The sequence below is a fragment of the Podarcis gaigeae genome (assembly GCF_964106915.1).
Source record: "Podarcis gaigeae genome assembly, chromosome: 14".
Classification (NCBI taxonomy): Eukaryota; Metazoa; Chordata; class Lepidosauria; order Squamata; family Lacertidae; genus Podarcis; species Podarcis gaigeae.
In genome coordinates this window covers 6,837,015-6,854,428 of record NC_139690.1, presented here as the reverse complement: position 1 = coordinate 6,854,428, position 17,414 = coordinate 6,837,015, and the positions used below count along the sequence as shown (strand labels likewise).

Sequence of the window (17,414 nt, the reverse complement as noted above, 5' to 3'; positions counted from 1 at the left end):
GGGAGCAAAGACTTTCGCCCCCCACCGGCCTTCAGAAGAAGTCCTGGACCTCTTCTGAAGGCGGGCGGGGGGCAAAAGTCTTTGCTCCCCCCTGCCTGCCTTCCGGGAGAGCGGAGAAACGCAGTGCTGCGTTTCTCCGCTCTCCCGGGAAGGCAGGCAGGGGGGACAAAGACTTTTGCCCCCCGCCCGCCTTCAGAAGAGGTCCAGGACCTCTTCTGAAGGCTGGTGGGGGGCGAAAGTCTTTGTCCCCCCTGCCTGCCTTCCCGGGGGCTTTTAAATCACCCCGGGACAGCGGATAATTCCTCCACTGTCCCGGGGCGATTTTAAAATGCTGGCGGGCAGCAGCGCTGCCGCCCGCCAGCATTTTAAGATCACCCCAGACAGCGGAGAAGTCCTCCGCTGTCCCGGGGTTTTTAAAATGCTGGTGGGCGGCAGCGAAGGCTTCGCGGGCAGCAGCGCTGCTGCCCGCCAGCATTTTAAAATCGCCCCGGGAAGTCTCCGCTGTCCCAGGGGCTTTTAAAATGCTGGGGGACGGCAGCGAAGGCTTCGCTGCCGCCCGCCAGCATTTTAAGACCGCCCCGGGACAGCGGAGAAGTCTCCGCTGTCCCAGGAAGGCAGGTGGGGGGGGAGCAAAGACTTTCGCCCCCCGCCGGCCTTCAGAAGAGGTCGGGGGACAGACTGTCCCCGCACCTGGTCTGAAGGCGGTTTCCATAGGAACACATTAATTGATTTTTAATGGATTCCTATGGGAAACCGTGCTTCGCAAGACGAAAAACTCGCAAGACGAAAAGACTTGTGGAACGAATTAATTTCGTCTTGCGAGGCACCACTGTAGTCCCACTTCACGGAACACAGTAACACAAACATCCTGTCTCCGTCACTTCCCACTTTGTGGAGTCAAAACACACACCGTCATGTGATAGACAAAAATCCCATGACTGCAATCATAGATCATGAATTCTGACACCCCATCCCCTCCTTTCTGGCCCCTTCCAGCTTCCAGCCTGTCATTGAGGAGTGTGTGCGGCAGATGAGCTTGGAGCTGAACCAGATGAAAGGAGACGGAACTGCGGCTGCCAACAAGAACAACAACACTGTGGATGCAGAGATTGTGCTGCGGCCCCTGATGGACTTCCTGGACAAAACGTAAGCAGGGCTTTACTGCTGTGTCCAGACAGATGGTCTGGTCTGTGGCAAACAGAATTGGGCTCTGCAATGCACCAATACCCGGACCCTGGTGCCCTCTCTCAGCTCTCAAAGCAGCTCACATTCATTCATGTCTCAAGAACCTCCACAATGGTCCCACAAGGACCTATCCCCTATTCTCCCCCTAGAAGAGATCCGTAGCCTGGACTTCATCCTCTTTTCAGCTTGGCTCCTTTGGGCACTGCATTGTTCTGTGCCATGCTTTGTGTGCCAGGCACCCCATTGTGCAGCCAGGCCCATAATTGCAGCAGGCGCTGAACCCATGAAAACGGCCACTCAATTCCCCCCGCCCCCTGCCATCTGTTCCTGTTGCTTCGTGGTTTTGCTTCTTCATGCAATCACTACCTGCCAGCGGTGCTGTGATGTACGTGGGCTTCTCCCTGGTGGGAGGGAAGGCTGGGGAAGCATTTAGAGTCTGGGTTTTTATCAGCATTGTGCATTTTTCTTTGTATTCTAGTTGCATGGTTACATAGTTTTTGCTTTGTGAACTGCCTATATAGATGAAGATTTTGAGAGCGTTGGATTGTTTTGCAGCTTAAGCCTATCGGCAAAAATCTGCGAGAAGACCGTTCTGAAGCGTGTTTTGAAAGAGCTCTGGAAACTGGTCCTGAACCGGATAGAAAAACAGATTGTACTCCCACCACTGACAGACCAAACTGTGAGTCTCCCGTAAGCCTTGCAGAGAACCAGCACTTGGTCCAAGCTCCATTTTGTCATAGAAACAAAAACAGCTCTTTGGAAATGCACCTTTTAAGCTACTTTTCTTGTGTGCTTGTTGGCGGGAAGATGCTCAAAATGAAAGTCATAGGGGGGGGTAGGGAAATGCTCCCCCCTCTGTTGGGGGAACTGATAACCTATAAGCCCACATTCGTAAGCTGCTGTTATGCTGCTTAGAATTATAAGGGAGGAGTTCAGCATAGCGCAATGGCAATCGTTTCATCGGCACAATGGCATATGAGCTTGCTAGACAGAACAACGCCCCACCCCACCCCACCCCGTCTTCCGCCTCCCCATGCTGTTCTGGGAGGTTTCCTGGCACATACCCCACAGCCAATTTGGGGGGATGTGTGGGGAGGGGAAAGCCTGTTGCACTAGTGGAAGTCCTTGCTTCTGCTGGCAGAACTCGATAGCTGAATCTGTCTCTAAGTCCCTGAAAAGAGGGCAGGATGGATGCATTTGGCCCTCTCAAGAGACACGTGGACTTCCCTTTCCCTCAGACGAAGCCGGCATGAAAACTGCCTTCAGAGAGAGAGGGCTGCTTGTGAATTAAGCAGCTAGCAGCAGCAAACCAAGAGGGCTCTTGGCTTCGGAAAAGACAGCATATCAGTGTGGAGTCAGCTTTGTGGGATGGAGTTCAGTGGCAACCGGGTCCTGTCAGGGTCACTCACTGTGGAGGTCGCCCAAGTGTTCAGTTGGGGGGGACGGTCTGCGGCTTACTCCACAGCATGGAGTTGGCAGTGAGGACCGAGAGTCGAGAGTATGCCTGCCACTTTCCTCATCCAATTAGCGAAGGTGGACTCCATCCTTTCACTGTTGACAGCTAATTGCTCCTTTGCCATGGCAACCACTTGACACACTTTAGAGGGCAACGTGAGGGTGCTTGGAGGCCTCTGCTCCTTGAAACGGGGTCTCGACCCTCTCACTTTCATTTGCCTGGTAGCCTTGACTCATGGGAAGGACTTCCTTCTGCTCCCTTGAGCAAAGGGCAACTTTGAGACTGAGAGAGGAGGTTCAGTTTCCACTGGCTGCCCAAACCAGCCCACAGAACCACAGGCAGCTGCAGCGGGGATGGCATTGAATCCAAACTCCTTTTGCCCACAGTGATGGTTCTTTTGATGGTTGTGCTGAAGACTTCTTCCTTCTTTCCCAATGAATCTCAACATGCTCCTGAAAGCAGGCAGCCCCCAGGGATCGTCATCTTCCTCAGCTTGGCCACAGAAATCTTCCACTGCCTGGCTGGGCCTTCCCCGGTTGGGACCGCAGACTCTTGCAGACTCAGTTCCTCTTTGCTTCCCTTCCATTTCCAGCCCAGGCTAGAGAAGGCAGGCAGCCTTTGCTCCTCTGCCTTTGAAAAGTCTAGAGCAGAACACACCTTGGCAGCTCCACTTGCCCACTGGGAGCACTTGGTAGTCTAGGGCATCAACCTAGGAAAGGTCTCCCCTGCCCCCCACAGCCCCAGGAAGAGTGGCACCCAAGCCAAGTGCCCTGAGTGAGAGGAGCCCCCTTGGCTGGCTCTCAGGGCAGTCCCACCATGGCAGTCTCACTTTCCCACCTCTTGCTGCTGCTGCTGCTGCTTCTTCTTCTTCTTCTTCTTCTTCTTCTATATTATTTATTCTCTCCACAGGGCCCTCCGATGATCCTCAGCGCAGCCAAAGACTTTGGCCAGTTGTCTAAACTAAAGGTAAGAGAAGTCTACGCAGCTTGAAGGAAAAGAGACACAACACCCTCTCCATGGCTGAGGCTTGTTGACATTAACTCCTTGCAGGCACTGGGGTATCCCTTTCCTGCCTTGGCAACTGTGCTGCTCTCAGGGCACAGTCATCCCCCACCCCCAGTAATAGGAGGACATTGTTGGCCCCTCTCCATAGAATGCAAAGGCTGGGGGCCAAGGATCCATCTATTCCAGCCAGACCTTATCCCCTCTTCCTCCTCCTCCATGGAAGTGCCTAATCCCCTCTTGAAAGCCATCTTAGCAAACAGTCATCACCACATCTTGCATGCATGAATTAAGCATCTCCCCTCCCTGTGCTGTGTTTCTTCCTCCCACCAAGGCACAAGGCTGTTCTCCTAGCAGAGAAGCCCAGTTGGTGCCAGCTAGCCAGAGACAAGGAACTTCCCTTTGTGTACCTCATTGACTCCACAATGAGCAGCTGCAAAAAGTGTCAGCCACCTTATGTTACACAGGCAGAAAGGTATTTGACCATCTTTGGAAAGAGCAAAGAGCAGTTACTCCATCTTTGTATGTTTTTTTCAGGACCACGTCATCCGAGAAGAAACCAAAAGCCTGACACTGAGGCAGTGCGCAATAATGGATGTGGTGCTGGCAACAATTAAGGTATGACTTAATCAGTTGGGCACTGGCATAAGAAAAGGACACAAGCATGTCCTGTGGAGTTGCTGGGCTGGAGTCTTCTTTCTGCACAAGGGACAGGTGACCTTAGGCACAACAGTGAAAGAGGTTGTAGTTCAAGGATGGAGAGCCTAACCCTTATCTCCAATCAGTTCAGCCCCGCGAAGGGCTGGGAGAAACCTCTTGCCTAAGTAGCAAACCCAGAGAGCCAGTTTTTCTGTTAATTTTAGAAATTTCCACACCGAAACGGCAACATCTAGATTAACAACAAGAAATTGGTGAAAAATAAAAACAAATGCATATTTGAATTCCTTAAAGTGGCAGCTAGACAGGAACCTAAAACCAAGTAGGTCAGTTTAAAAGCACGGTAACTGCAGCAGGAGGTTGGAAACTAAAAGCAGGGGTGGCGAGGGGAGTCTTTGCTTTCCTCCAAACTCAGGCAAGAGGCTATCCACCCAAACCTCTTTCAGGAAATGCACTGCACAGCTCAGGTGCAGCCACAAAGAGAGTCACCCTCAAGTCCTGAAATAAGCTGGAAGCCAGTGCAAGTAAGAATTAAGTTAACCCACCTATCTGTCCTGAAAAGTGGATGCACACCAGCTGGCGCTGCCAAGCACCTCTCACAGGCAGCTCTGTGGAGTGGGCTTTGTGGCCATCTGATCCTACTGTGAGTGACAGCGGCCAGATCTGCAGGACAGACTCAGATGGGGGGGGGGGTAGGGGAGAGAAGTGTCCCACTAGTTAAGTCCTGTTTCCTCCCTCTCTCCATCAGCTGCTCTGCCGCATTTCTCATCCTTTGGCTAATTAGCTGCCACTGCCACATAGCTGGCTCTTGCTCAAAGATCATGATGAACTACTCTCTTCGCTGGGCCCCATTTGGGAGTGGTGCCAACTTGCCTGCCAGGTGTCGAGGAGCTCAGCTGGATGCATTAATCTTTGCCACCATGGCTCCGGCAGAATTAATCTAGAGTGGTCGTGGTGGGAGCAGAGCGGCAAGGCCAGAATCATAGGAGGGGAGGATCTGATTTCCCCATTTTAAACAAATGGATCTCCAGCTGACCTGAAACATTTTGGACCAGAATCTGGAGCCTTACGTGTTCGTTGCAGTCTTGGAGGTGGCACTCCAGTTGCAGGAGGGAAGAGGTTTTTTACTGGGGTAATATTTTGCATCATTTCCTGTTTTAAAGGACTGCCTTGTTCTCAAAATCTGTGGCTAGAGGGGAACCACCAGATATGCCACTAGAGGGAATCATCTTTTCCAAATCCCTGCCTAAATTAGATCTGTAGGGTCTGATGCCTCTAAAAGGGACAGCAAAACCAACAGGTTAAAGATGTGCAAAAGTGCATACAAGGCTCCTCCCAGCTCCTTCCTGCAACAAACTGCTGAATTGGAGCAACTGGGGCCACATGAGTAACCAAGATGGCGCCCTCCAGCTGGAGTTGGAGTCCTAGAAGCCCCAGCAGCCAGCATGGCCAGCGGTCAGGAAATGTGGGGGTTGGAGTCCAACAGCAACTGCTGGATGGTCCCAGGTTGGGCTGCTCCTGATTTTTGATGGAGAAATGAGTCCCCAGGTCGGCGGTGGCTGCTGCTGCTGCTGCTGCTGCTGCTGCTGCTGCTTCTTCTTCTTCTTCTTCTTCTTCTTCTTCTTCTTCTTCTTCTTCTTCTTCTTCTTCTTCTTCTTCTTCTTCCCCTTTTCTCTCAAGGGGACGATTCACACATGGGGCACGCACCATGCCAAGGGTATCGGGTTCCCAAGTTCCCCCTTGAGCTGCTGCTTCTTTAACTTACCATTTGGCTGTAACATCACAATACAAAATACTGCACTATGGAACACAATGCCCTGGAAAACCATGACTTGCAAAAAGACAGAACGGTGGATTGATTGCAGGCTACTTGGAAATTAACATTCCAATTACATTGTTTTATTTAAAATATTTATATCCCAGCCTTCATCAAAAATCGATTCCATGGATATGAAGGCAGAGATGTGAATCAAGCCCATATTTTAACAGGGTTGTCTTGAGGGAAATCCTCCTTTGATCTTCAGTAATATGTCAGCTTAGTTAAGAAAGGGATTGTCAATACATACTTCTCCCCATACATTATACATTGAGAGTTTCAGGATTTCTGTTTGGCAGCTAAGGCAGTTTTATCTGCAGACAGTAAACAAATGACCAGTTCTAAAATATCCTTAAAAACCAACATGTTTTAAGTAAGCCCAAAGTACTATTTTGAGTTTTAAAGGAATATCATACTCTGCTATTTCTTTGATCTTTTCAAGAATCTGACTTCAAAAGAGCACAATAGAAGATCGTGATCAAAAAGTAGGAGCTATTTTTTAATTAGTTTACTGTGAAGCTGAGAATACAGCTATTATATTTGAAGACTAAAATTGAAGACTCAAACGGGGGATAGCGAAGCCTTTTTGGCCCTGTGAGCTGAGTTTGACAGATGAGTGGGACAGCCCACCTGTCGATCATATGATGTGGTTATGACATCACAAGATAGGCAGGTGGGTTGAACTACAGTTCAAGGGATGCGCCAGCCTTACCTCCCTGCTTCCAGAAGTGGAAAGGGGAGCAACAGGGAGGCCTCAAAGAGAAGTGCTGGGAGGGAGAAGAGGCTTCTCATCAGCCAATGGATGAGCGTGCACCTTGCTCCAGCACTCCAGATTGTTCCTTTGATTGTTCCGTTGCCTGCTGCACACATGACATCATGTATGACATCAGCTGGAGGCCAGCTTCTTATTATGATCTTTAACACAGAGATTTCCACCCCCAGCTCAGGATGCTTAAAATATTTGTTCCAATGTGGGATGAAAAGGGCCATTGCACTGTTCCACACTGGTACCTTGGAGCCCTGTTGGTTTGCCCACTTCTGCTGCAAAGAAACTTGTGCGCAGGGATTTATCTCAGTGCTGCTTCTGCCACTCAGCACCTCCAAGGCATAAATTTGACTGTTTTTTAGATTGTGGTCACAGTAGGAGGAAGCAATGCTTCTGAACACCAGTTGCTGGAAACCACAGGAGGGGAGACGGCTCTTGCACTTGAATCCTACATGAGGTTTCCCAAAGGCGTCTGCTTGGCCAGTGTGAGAGCATGATGGACTAGTTGAGTCATTGGTCTCATCCTGCAGGCTTTTCTACGTTCTTATCGCACCTCTGCTGTAAAGCTCTTGTTGTGGAGAAATACACCTTTAGGTGTGAACATGTTCAGATGCTATCAGCTCCCTCAAAACAATCAAGGATGTTGAATTTCAAAGCTCCCTCCGGCCACCCTTCCATTTCTAAGCTGCTCTTCTATCTAGAAAGATGTGTCTAATTGTACACTTTTAATTTATAATTGCTTGCTAATTAACTCTCCCTCCCAGCAATTTAAATCTTATTGGCCACCGTCCAGAAGCAATCAAGCAGCTGGGCGTGCCATTGACATCGCTGCGATGGCAGCTGGCAGTGCTGAAGAAGCAAGGCACCATTCAAAAGCAACTTGTGTCTTCAGCGGTGGTGAACACGGCAGAGAAATGTCCTGCTTGAGCATCCGTCCATCCGTCCCCCATCCATGGAATACACGACACCCAAGGCCTCACTCTAAACAGCACAACACACAAGAGAAAAGGGAGGAAAGGGGGGGAGCAATCTCAGCTGCCAGTACTTAATTGGTCGCTCTTACAATGACCAGCTGGCAGGGAAAGCACTCAAGGGTGGGAGACAAAGCTGATGGAAAGAGCTTTCTGCTCCTCATCTCTCCCACTGAGGCAGCCTGATGGAATGGCTAACAATTTTACACTGATGTTTCAGATTCTTTCAAGTGACACAGACATGAGTCCCAAACCCTCGGATGGCTTAATCTGGCTTTTGAAGACCGTCTCCCTTGAATGAAAACTTTGAGCTCTTGCCATGGGCAGCTGCCTCCATTCTTTTCAGATTTCTGCTTTCCCCTCATTCTCTCTGATGAATATAAACACACACACAAAAAACTTAGGGAGTCTGACTCTTAATATTTGTCCCCAGATTGTGTTCAGCAGTAACTAAAGTTGTTGCAGCAAAGAGCAGGGACAGCCTCTGTGAGCCTCAGGGGGCCCATTCCAGCTCCTTATCCTGCATCCCTAAATACATGAAACAGAAAAGCCAAGAAAAAATAAAAAAATTGGAAAGCAGCGAGGAGGAACACAGAGAAAAGGAACAATGCGCTAACCCTGGATTTTTACGGGAGACAGAGACATGCAAAGTGATGGGAAATGTCAAGGTTAAAAGCCAGTTTGCACGCTCCTCCTCAGCTGCCAGGGCAAAGGGCTGGGCAGGGAAAGGCAGCAGGTGGGGAGGTGGGTGTTTTTCCCTTTTTGTTGTTCATTGCTGGCCCAAATGCAGGCAGGAAGCTATCCTTGAACACCCTGAGTTAGTTTTGAGGGTTGATCTGCTCAAATAAAAGCATGGTAGGGGCATAACCATGCAGCATACAAGTTAGGCCTCAGTTTTAGGAGTGACTCCTCTGCCTCAGGAGATGACAATCTCCTGATGTCGCCACTGAGGGGTTTGAGACTCATACTTGGCCCTCCCCCCAAGACAGCCTCCTTCCAGAGCGGTCCTGAAGTGCTGCAGAGGCCTCTGCCGGCTGCACATTGGTCCCCAAGATTGCCTCTGGATCCAGCACAAGCTAAGGTTGATGCCTTATGGGCATGCAGAATGCAGCAACTAGACTGGTGACTGGGAGCGGCCACCAAGACCACATAACACTGGTCTTGAAAGACCTACATTGGCTCCCAGTACATTTCTGAGCACAATTCCAAGTGTTGGTGCTGACCTTTAAAGCCTTCAAAGGCCTCAGCCCAGTACACCTGAAGGAGCGTCTCCACCCCCATCATTCAGAGGTCCAGCTCCAAGGGCCTTCTGGCGGTTCCCTCACTGCGAGAAGTGAGGTTACAGGTAACCAGGCAGAGGGCCTTCTCGGTAGTGGTGCCCACCCTGTGGAACGCCCTCCCATCAGATGTCAAGGAAATAAACAACTATCTGACGTTTAGAAGACATCTGAAGGCAGCCCTGTTTAGGGAAGCTTTTAATGCTTAATAGTCTATTGTATTTTAATATTCTGTTGGAAGCCGCCCAGAGTGGCTGGGGAAACCCAGCCAGACGGGTGGGGTATAAATAATAAATTATTATTATTATTATTATTATTATTATTATCATTATGCTGCCTCTTCCCCCAAGGGACAAGTTATTCTACGGCGAGGGCAGGGGAAGAGCACAAATCACTCCGTTACTTTGCCTGTTCCTTCATTTGCACCTACGGCCAGGAAGTTAAGAGCTAAATTCGTGGCTCAACTCCGAATTTTCCTTCTTCTTGTTGTGGCTTATCGCTAAACAAATAAAATGCTGACCTACCTACCACAAATCACTCTGGGAAAACTGGCTCTGGGAAATCACTCTGGGAAAACAAAAAGAAGCAAAGGAGCATCAGTGCACCATTTTCGAGCTGGAATGTGGAACAGTCATGTCCCCTGTGTAATAAAATTAGACCCAAATGAGAGGGGAGCTGAGTATTCAACATGACTCCCATCCTCCTCTGACCCCATGGGCATCTTTGGAAGGAAGGGGGGGTATCGGTTGAATAAACAATCCACACAAGGCAATAGGAGATGGTTTTTTAAAGTGGCGTTGCCTCCCCGTTCTGTGAGAATTAAAGAACAGAATGGAGAGAAAAATTCTTGAAGAATGGAAATATTTTGTGGAATATTTGAAAAAAAATGTTATGGTTATCTTAAAATGTATGCAGGATTTGAAGTATAGCTGCAGGTGAGAATTGCAGTTTAATAATTTATAATTAACATACATAATGGGTAAAATATAAGTAATATAGCAGCTTTATAAGGTAAGAAAAGAACACGATGGAAGGAACGTCAACAGATAGGAGAGATTTATTCTGATGGTTGCTTAAAATAATTTGTAAAATTTGAAAAGTTAATAAGAAATGTTATAAAGTGGCATTGCCTCTACAATAATGGTTGGAGAGCCCCGCTAGATGAGTCCAACTTCCTCAATGCCCCATAGCGGTGGGTCCATCAGATGCTCTGAAGGACAGCCCACAAGCAGAGCCCAAGAGCAGCCCCACTGCACCCCACAGCACCAACATTTCCCAGGCAGCCTTGGGGAGAAATCCTCCTCCCCAATGGAAGCACAGCCCCAAAACTCAGAAGCTTTTGGTCCTGGCAGCTCAAAGTGCTGATCCAGGCATACAAAGCCCTACAGAGCTTGAGTACATAAAGGGTGAGACGATAGATCCTTCAGGGATCCTTGGCTAGCCAAGAAGCTCAGAGGCCAGGTGACCTCCTGGATCTGGTGTCTCTCCTCTACTCCCTTTCTCTGTGCTTCTGTTTTTAGCAATACTTCCACGCCGGAGGAAATGGGCTGAAAAAGAATTACCTGGAGAAGAGTACCGAGATGCAGTCCCTCAAGTACGCCCTCAACCTTTACACCCAGACGACAGACGTCCTGATCAAGAAGTTCATTGACACCCAGACCTCACAAAGTAAGTGAGCAGCAACTGACAAAGGCCTGGCCTGAAAGGATACTCATGGCAGCAGCCCAATGGCAGCCAAAGGAAGCGCAGAAAGAATAACTTGCTGGCCTGGGAAAAGGGCACGTGGCCACTACTGGCCGCCTTCAAGGCCAGCTTTTGCTGAGAATGGCAGTTCCTTCCTGGAAGGGGGAGAGTCTGTGTGGTTTCTTCAAGCACTCCCCTCAAGCCAAGTTCCCCCTCCCCTCAAGCAAATTGGAACTGGAACGTGTCCAGAGGGCGGCAACCAAAATGGTCAAAGGCCTGGAAACGGAGCCTTATGAGGAACGGCTAAGGGAGCTGGGCATGTTTAGCCTGGAGAAGAGGAGGTTAAGGGGTGATATGATAGCCATGTTCAAATATATAAAAGGATGTCACATAGAGAAGGGAGAAGGGATGTTTTCTGCTGCTCCAGAGAAGCGGACACGGAGCAATGGTCCCAAACTACAAGAAAAAAGATTCCACCTAAACGTTAGGAAGAACTTCCTGACAGTAAGAGCTGTTTGACAGTGGAATTTGCTGCCAAGGAGTGTGGTGGAGTCTCCTTCTTTGGAGGTCTTTAAGCAGAGGCTTGACAACCATATGTCAGGAGTGCTCTGATGGTGTTTCCTGCTTAGCAGGGGGTTGGACTCGATGGCCCTTGTGGTCTCTTCCAACTCTATGATTCTATGATTCTATGAAATTCCTTCAGAGATCACCATTTACTGTGACTTGAGATTACTGGATTTAGGGTTGGATCAGGGAAGTTATATAGGGGGGCCGAGGCATCCCCAAATTTTCAAGGACGGGACTGGGCCCCCTCAATATTCTGTGTTCTTCCCCCTTCAAACTACGAGACATTCCCTTTTGCCTTCTCATTTGTTGGTCCTATTATGCCAGTTAAAAACCAACTGGGCATGGGCACAGATAGCTGTACATGTACCATGTCTTTTTTATTTTTTAAAAAGTGGTTTAAAAAACAAAACATTTTTTAAAAATAAAAAAACTGTTTGTTCTTGTTTTTAAACTGCCCAAGAAGTGCACAAAGTTACATAGGCAGTTTGAATTTTGCTTGTGTGATTTTCTGGTTTTGTGCAAATCTGAGGAATCATATCTATATCTATAGGCATGCTTCTGACTAGCCTTTACTAGTACGAAAAGAAAGCAATTGTAAATTCTCAGTACACGCTTTTTCAAAAGGCTGTCCAAGAGATCTGATAAAGAAATTTTAAATATGGTTTCCTTTTGCAGTTTTCTGATTTTATGCAAATTAGAGGGATTAAAAAAAAGTGTGTGTGTGTGCGTGTGTGTAGTGCCATTCAATTGTGCAATTCACTGCATGGTAAGTGACTTTTGCTTTGAAAGACGACATGGGCTCATGCACTTGCTCTGCCGACCAAAGACACAAATCCCTTTCCTTCGCATGTTGAAGGGTGGGGGAAGCCATCAATACGGCTGCTGTAGACATGATAAGGAATTAAAAAGCCACAACAGATGTCAAATATGTGTCAGTTTAGCCACCAGAGTCTTTGGCCCTGAAATCCTTGCATTTCCCTCCCCACCCCCATACACACACACACAAATCTGACATTGGGGTCGTTCTCCACCCCACTCCGAGAAGGAAAATAAGCACCTGGTTTTATCAGCAGGAGCTTCTCTGTCTTGCCCCAGGAATGGGCGCTGCAGCTGAAATGTTTCCCTGACATGTTGTTTTGCATCCAATTTTGAGCCCAGCTCTCCCCCTCCCCTCCCCCCCCCCCTCATTGTCTCCGTTAACAAATAGGGTCTAGACAGTGATGAATGAGTTTCGAACAGGCTCCCTTTCCACAGATGGAACAATCAGCTGGAAGCATTTTACTTTTCTGCGTTAACGGAGAAGTGGGGAGGGTTGCCACCGATGGCGGGAGAGCAGCCAGCTTAGCTTCAGAACACTGGAGCTCAAATGCCAGCCCAGCCATGGGCAGGGGGTGCATCTGCCCCCCCCCCAAATCCCCACAAGAGGTCATTGGCTTTATCAGCCTCGCCTGTGGGAAACAGTACACAGCCTCACTGGGTTGTTGTGAGGATAAAGGGGAAATCATTACACACCCCATACCTCCGGGACCCTGGGGGACATGCAATGGCACACCTTGCCCTTCAAAGGATGTTCTGGCTAGGGCTGGGGCTGCTGCTGCTGGGTTCCCCCCCCCCCCCCGCTCTCCAGTCAAGGTTGGGCAGGGAAAGGTGTCGTTGATCTCGCTCAGATGGTTTAGCCATTGCCCCATCACTGCAGTAGCCCTTCTCTCGTGGCATCCCCAGGGAGGCTCTGCTCATTTGCCTCTTTGGACATTTGGGCAGCTCAGGTGGCTTGTGACCACCATTTGGTTGCAGAGAGTGGTCTGGGGCCCTTTTGGTTCCCTTTGGTGAGGCTCAGGCCGGAATCTGTGGGTGGCAAGTAAACACACACCCTCAGCCCAGACCCTACACAACATACACATCCATGGGTTGCACTGACATTCAGGCAGGATTCCTCCTCTCGTCATCACACTCACACCTTCCTCCTTCCCACTACAGGGGGTGCCAGTATACTATTGTTGTAGAACTGGGCCCCACAGCCAGTGGGGTAAAAATCCTGTCTCTGGTTATTTCAGCCAATGGACTTGATTCCTGTGCACAGATCCCCAATCTCTGCATCAGAATGGAACAAAGAAGCGTTCCTTCTAGGTATAGTTTCAATAGACATCCCCATCGACAAGAAAAAAAAGTCCTTTTGTATGCCACAGCTGCTGCCAGAATATTAATAGTGAAAAATTGGAAAGGGGAAAACATACCCTCGATAACTGAATGGCAAAATAAGCTTTGTGAATTTATTGAGCTGGCAAAAATGACAGCAGCCTTAAGATTACAATCAAACTAAACTTTAAGGAAAGAATGGCAATGTGTAGAAGAATATATGAAACAAAGGGGCCATTCTGGGTGCCCTCAAAAGATCCCCCACTCGGAACAAAACACAGCACCTGCTTCGCCAACGTGTGGGCAGGTTCTCCCATGCACAGGGACTTCTTCCCTTGGCTCCGTTGGCACTTAATCAGAGCTTGTTTCCTTCTGCTGCAGGTCAGGCGAGCAACAACACAGTGGGGGAGATCCATCTCCAAGTGGACCTCACAACAAACCCGGGAACTGGAGAGCATAAAGTCACCGTAAAAGGTGGGTGTCAAAATATGCTGGCTTTTCATGAGATGGCAGCATCCTCTCTAAGCTGGATGGCAGGTGATTCCTCCTTGCCAGGTTGTGCCTTTGGAGCTGCTCTGCCTTGGGGATCTGAAGTGATCCACTCAGAGGATGGCAAAGGCAGGCAGGCTCTGGAAAGCCCTTGTCCTGAGCTAACCTCCATAGAAATGATAGGGAGCTGATGATAGGGGTCAGCAGGTTTCTCCCAGAAGCAACACAAAGGCAAGGCTTTTTGGAGCCAAGGGTGTTTTCTTCTTCCCTCCAAAGGAGCCCGGACTGACCTCTTTAGATTTCATATCCAAATTTTGCATATTGGTTCCTGATATGAAGGAGCAGGTTTTTACCTATGTTTGGAATCAGTCCTCTTGAATCAAGAGCCTTTCAAAACTGCATGAGGTGTCCGGCACAAGACTGCTAATAAAAGATAAAGCAACAATAAAGGTAAAGGTAAAGGGACCCCTGACCATTAGGTCCAGTCGTGACCGACTCTGGGGTTGTGGCACTCATCTCGCTTTATTGGCCGAGGGAGCCAGCGTACAGCTTCCAGGTCATGTGGCCAGCATGACTAAGCCGCTTCTGGTGAACCAGAGCAGCGCACGGAAGCACCATTTACCTCCCCGCTGGAGTGGTACCTATTTATCTACTTGCACTTTGACGTGCTTTCGAACTGCTAGGTTGGCAGGAGCAGGGACCGAGCAACGGGAGCTCAGCCCGTCGCGGGGATTCGAACCGCTGACCTTCTGATCGGCCAGTCCTAGGTTCTGTGGTTTAACCCACAGCGCCACCCACGTCCCTAAAATAAAGACCCCCAAACCTGCAAATAGCTATATCTTTTTTAAAAAATATTAAAACACAGAGATGTCTTGTAATTGTCAGCGGTAAAACAGCAAAATATCAGCCTGGGTGAGCAAGAACATCTTCACCTGACATCTGAATGTAACAAGCAAATGTGACTCCAGGGAGAGGGCCTTGTGGAGGGGGGGCCTCACGGGGAAGACCCTGTCTCTTGACCATCCCCATGTGGAGCAATCGTCAAGGAAGAGCTGTATTTCCTCAACTGTGTGTGTGTGTTTTAGAGCTCCACTTGACCCTCCTTCCGTGTGTCTGGTTGATGTTTTCAGTTGTTGCCATTAATAACCTCAACTGGCAAACCAGTGCTATGTTCCGGCCCTTTGTGGAGGTTTGCATCTTGGGGCCCAGCCTCAGCGACAAGAAACGGAAGCACGGGACGAAGACAAAGAGCAACACCTGGTCTCCCAAATACAACGAGACGTTCCAGTTGTAAGTGACCCTTCTCGGCTCTCTCTGTGGGTGGTGGCAACGTTGGCGGGGGTGGTGTTGTAAATCCCTGTGTGTGTCCCGTCTCTCTCTAGCCTCCTGAGCAGCGAAGAAAGGCCCGGGGCCTATGAGCTTCACCTCTCTGTGAAAGATTACTGCTTTGCCAGGGAGGACCGGGTCATCGGCATGGCTGTCATACAGCTGCGGAGCCTGGCAGAGAAGGGCAGCTGTGCCGCCTGGCACCCTCTGCTGAGGAACATCTGCATGGACGAGACCGGGCTGATGATCCTGCGGATCCTTTCCCAGAGGACCAATGACGATGTCGCAAAAGAATTTGTCCGGCTCAAATCGGAAACACGGTCCGTCGAAGAAACAGCCTGAAAGCTCCTCGCGAGTAAATGCAAAATGTCTGCACCAAGACCCTTGACCCAGTGTTACTGACATCCGAATCATGCATGTGTGTGCAACTCTGTGGGAATGTTTAACTAACTCTGTTTCCGTGTTTGCCAGAACATAAAAGTACTATATTTGCCAGGTTATGTCCAAGAGCTGTCGACCTTTTCTACATGTTTGGGTCTTTGGGGAAAAGTAAGTAATTGTTTCAATGAAGTGCCAAAACTGCAATGAAAAGCAAATGCTTAATGGCATCCTTTGAAACGTTGATTTTGTCTCATCCCAGTCTCTCCTCTCGTATGCATTTCCCCGATGACATGTTAGACTTTTGGGTTGAGTCATCTGTTAGCTGTCTCTGTTCAACTACCATGTGGCCTCTCCAGCGTCATCTTAACCAAGTCCCCCCCTCCCCCCCCCCACGTTTGGGCTAATTTCCAGCTTCCATTTTATGCAAACTCCGTTTTCAGCCTCACTTCCCAAGATCTTTTTCTATCATAACTTACAGATGCAGTTACTTCAAGAAAGGGTTTGTAATTTTATAATTGCTGATAACAAAAGAAATGATTTTTTGCATACAGACTTTAAAAAAACAAAAAGTGGAAATGTTTTATGCTGACCTTTTTTTCCAACCTTTCATATTTATCACTGTGAAGAAATGCTGTCCAAGCAACATCCACGAGAAGCTTAACTCCGTTTGTTACTGATGTTTGATAACTTGAGATAACTTTGTTCTCTCAAACTGCCATGGTAACATCATCTTTGTAACGCAAGGGTAGTCCCATCACCGCAGTCTGGTGATTTGCCACTGGCACAGGCAGGGCCCCCGTGGGACCCCTGGAAATGCACGCTCCCCCCTGGCTCACTTCCATGGGGTGGGGTGTTGCATGGGAGCAGGTGGGCCCTTGCCCCTCCTTCTCCCTTGAAGTGGAAGGGAAAGACCCTCAGGGTTTGCTTCAGGAAGAGGAGAAGGTGGAGGAGGAGGGGGCTCTCAAGTCAGTGAGGGGGTGTGGGGTGCTGGCAAAAGAGGCAGGCCCTTGTCTTCCTTGGCTCAGGGCGCCTGGGATGTGCTCCATCAGCGGTGGGTGAGGGGCTGCTTCCTAGTAGCCCACACAGGAGCCATTCCCCGTGGGTAGTGTTCGATGCAGCGTGTGTGTGTGTGTGTGTGTGCATGCGTGAGAGAGCTTTACAGAGTTTTGTTGTGTGAAATGCTGCCGGACTATACAGGGTTAATGAGATGGAAGATGCTGTTCAGTGGTTTCCATCTAGAGATCCTTCATGAGAAGCAATTTTGCTGTTAACATTTTTCACTCTGACCATTACCGATGTTCTTTTACATACTTAGCTGAAGTCGCAGTTAAGTGCTTTTCTTCTTATTTTTATTTTCATAGAAGTTCAAAGGTTTCTACTTATGCAACATGACTATGTCCTGCACTGAGGCAAAAATCCATGTGCTGTAAATATATTTCGTGAGAAATTGTACAATAAAGCAAGAAGAAACTGCTCACCACTTGCCTCCTTGCCCTGATTTTCCCCATCCGCAGAGACATGGTTCCATCAGGAAGGTGATTTGGATGAACGTGTGTGTTTGGGTCAGACAGACAGACAGACAGACAGAGATTGCACCTGCCTTCTATCACAGCAGGACTGCAAGGAAGGGCAGTCACTGGTGAACATGGGCAGGATTGACACAGAGCTTCGAATTTTGCCCTGGCATAGCTAGGCAACACAC

At 48.9% G+C, this 17,414-nt stretch overlaps 1 protein-coding gene across 2 annotated transcripts in view; it reads left to right on the top strand.

Annotated features, from left to right (window-relative positions):
- Positions 1-17,187, top strand: part of UNC13C (unc-13 homolog C) — a 134,998-nt gene extending 117,811 nt beyond the window's left edge. For both annotated transcript variants that reach the window (XM_083712377.1, XM_083712376.1), the window contains 8 exons: positions 997-1,146; positions 1,741-1,864; positions 3,551-3,607; positions 4,181-4,261; positions 10,651-10,798; positions 13,898-13,990; positions 15,136-15,295; positions 15,388-17,187. In XM_083712377.1, the coding sequence (XP_083568503.1) occupies positions 997-1,146; positions 1,741-1,864; positions 3,551-3,607; positions 4,181-4,261; positions 10,651-10,798; positions 13,898-13,990; positions 15,136-15,295; positions 15,388-15,673 (1,099 nt within the window). In that variant the 3' untranslated portion in view covers positions 15,674-17,187. The remainder of the gene's footprint in view (positions 1-996; positions 1,147-1,740; positions 1,865-3,550; positions 3,608-4,180; positions 4,262-10,650; positions 10,799-13,897; positions 13,991-15,135; positions 15,296-15,387) is intronic.
- Positions 17,188-17,414: the final 227 nt, after the last annotated feature.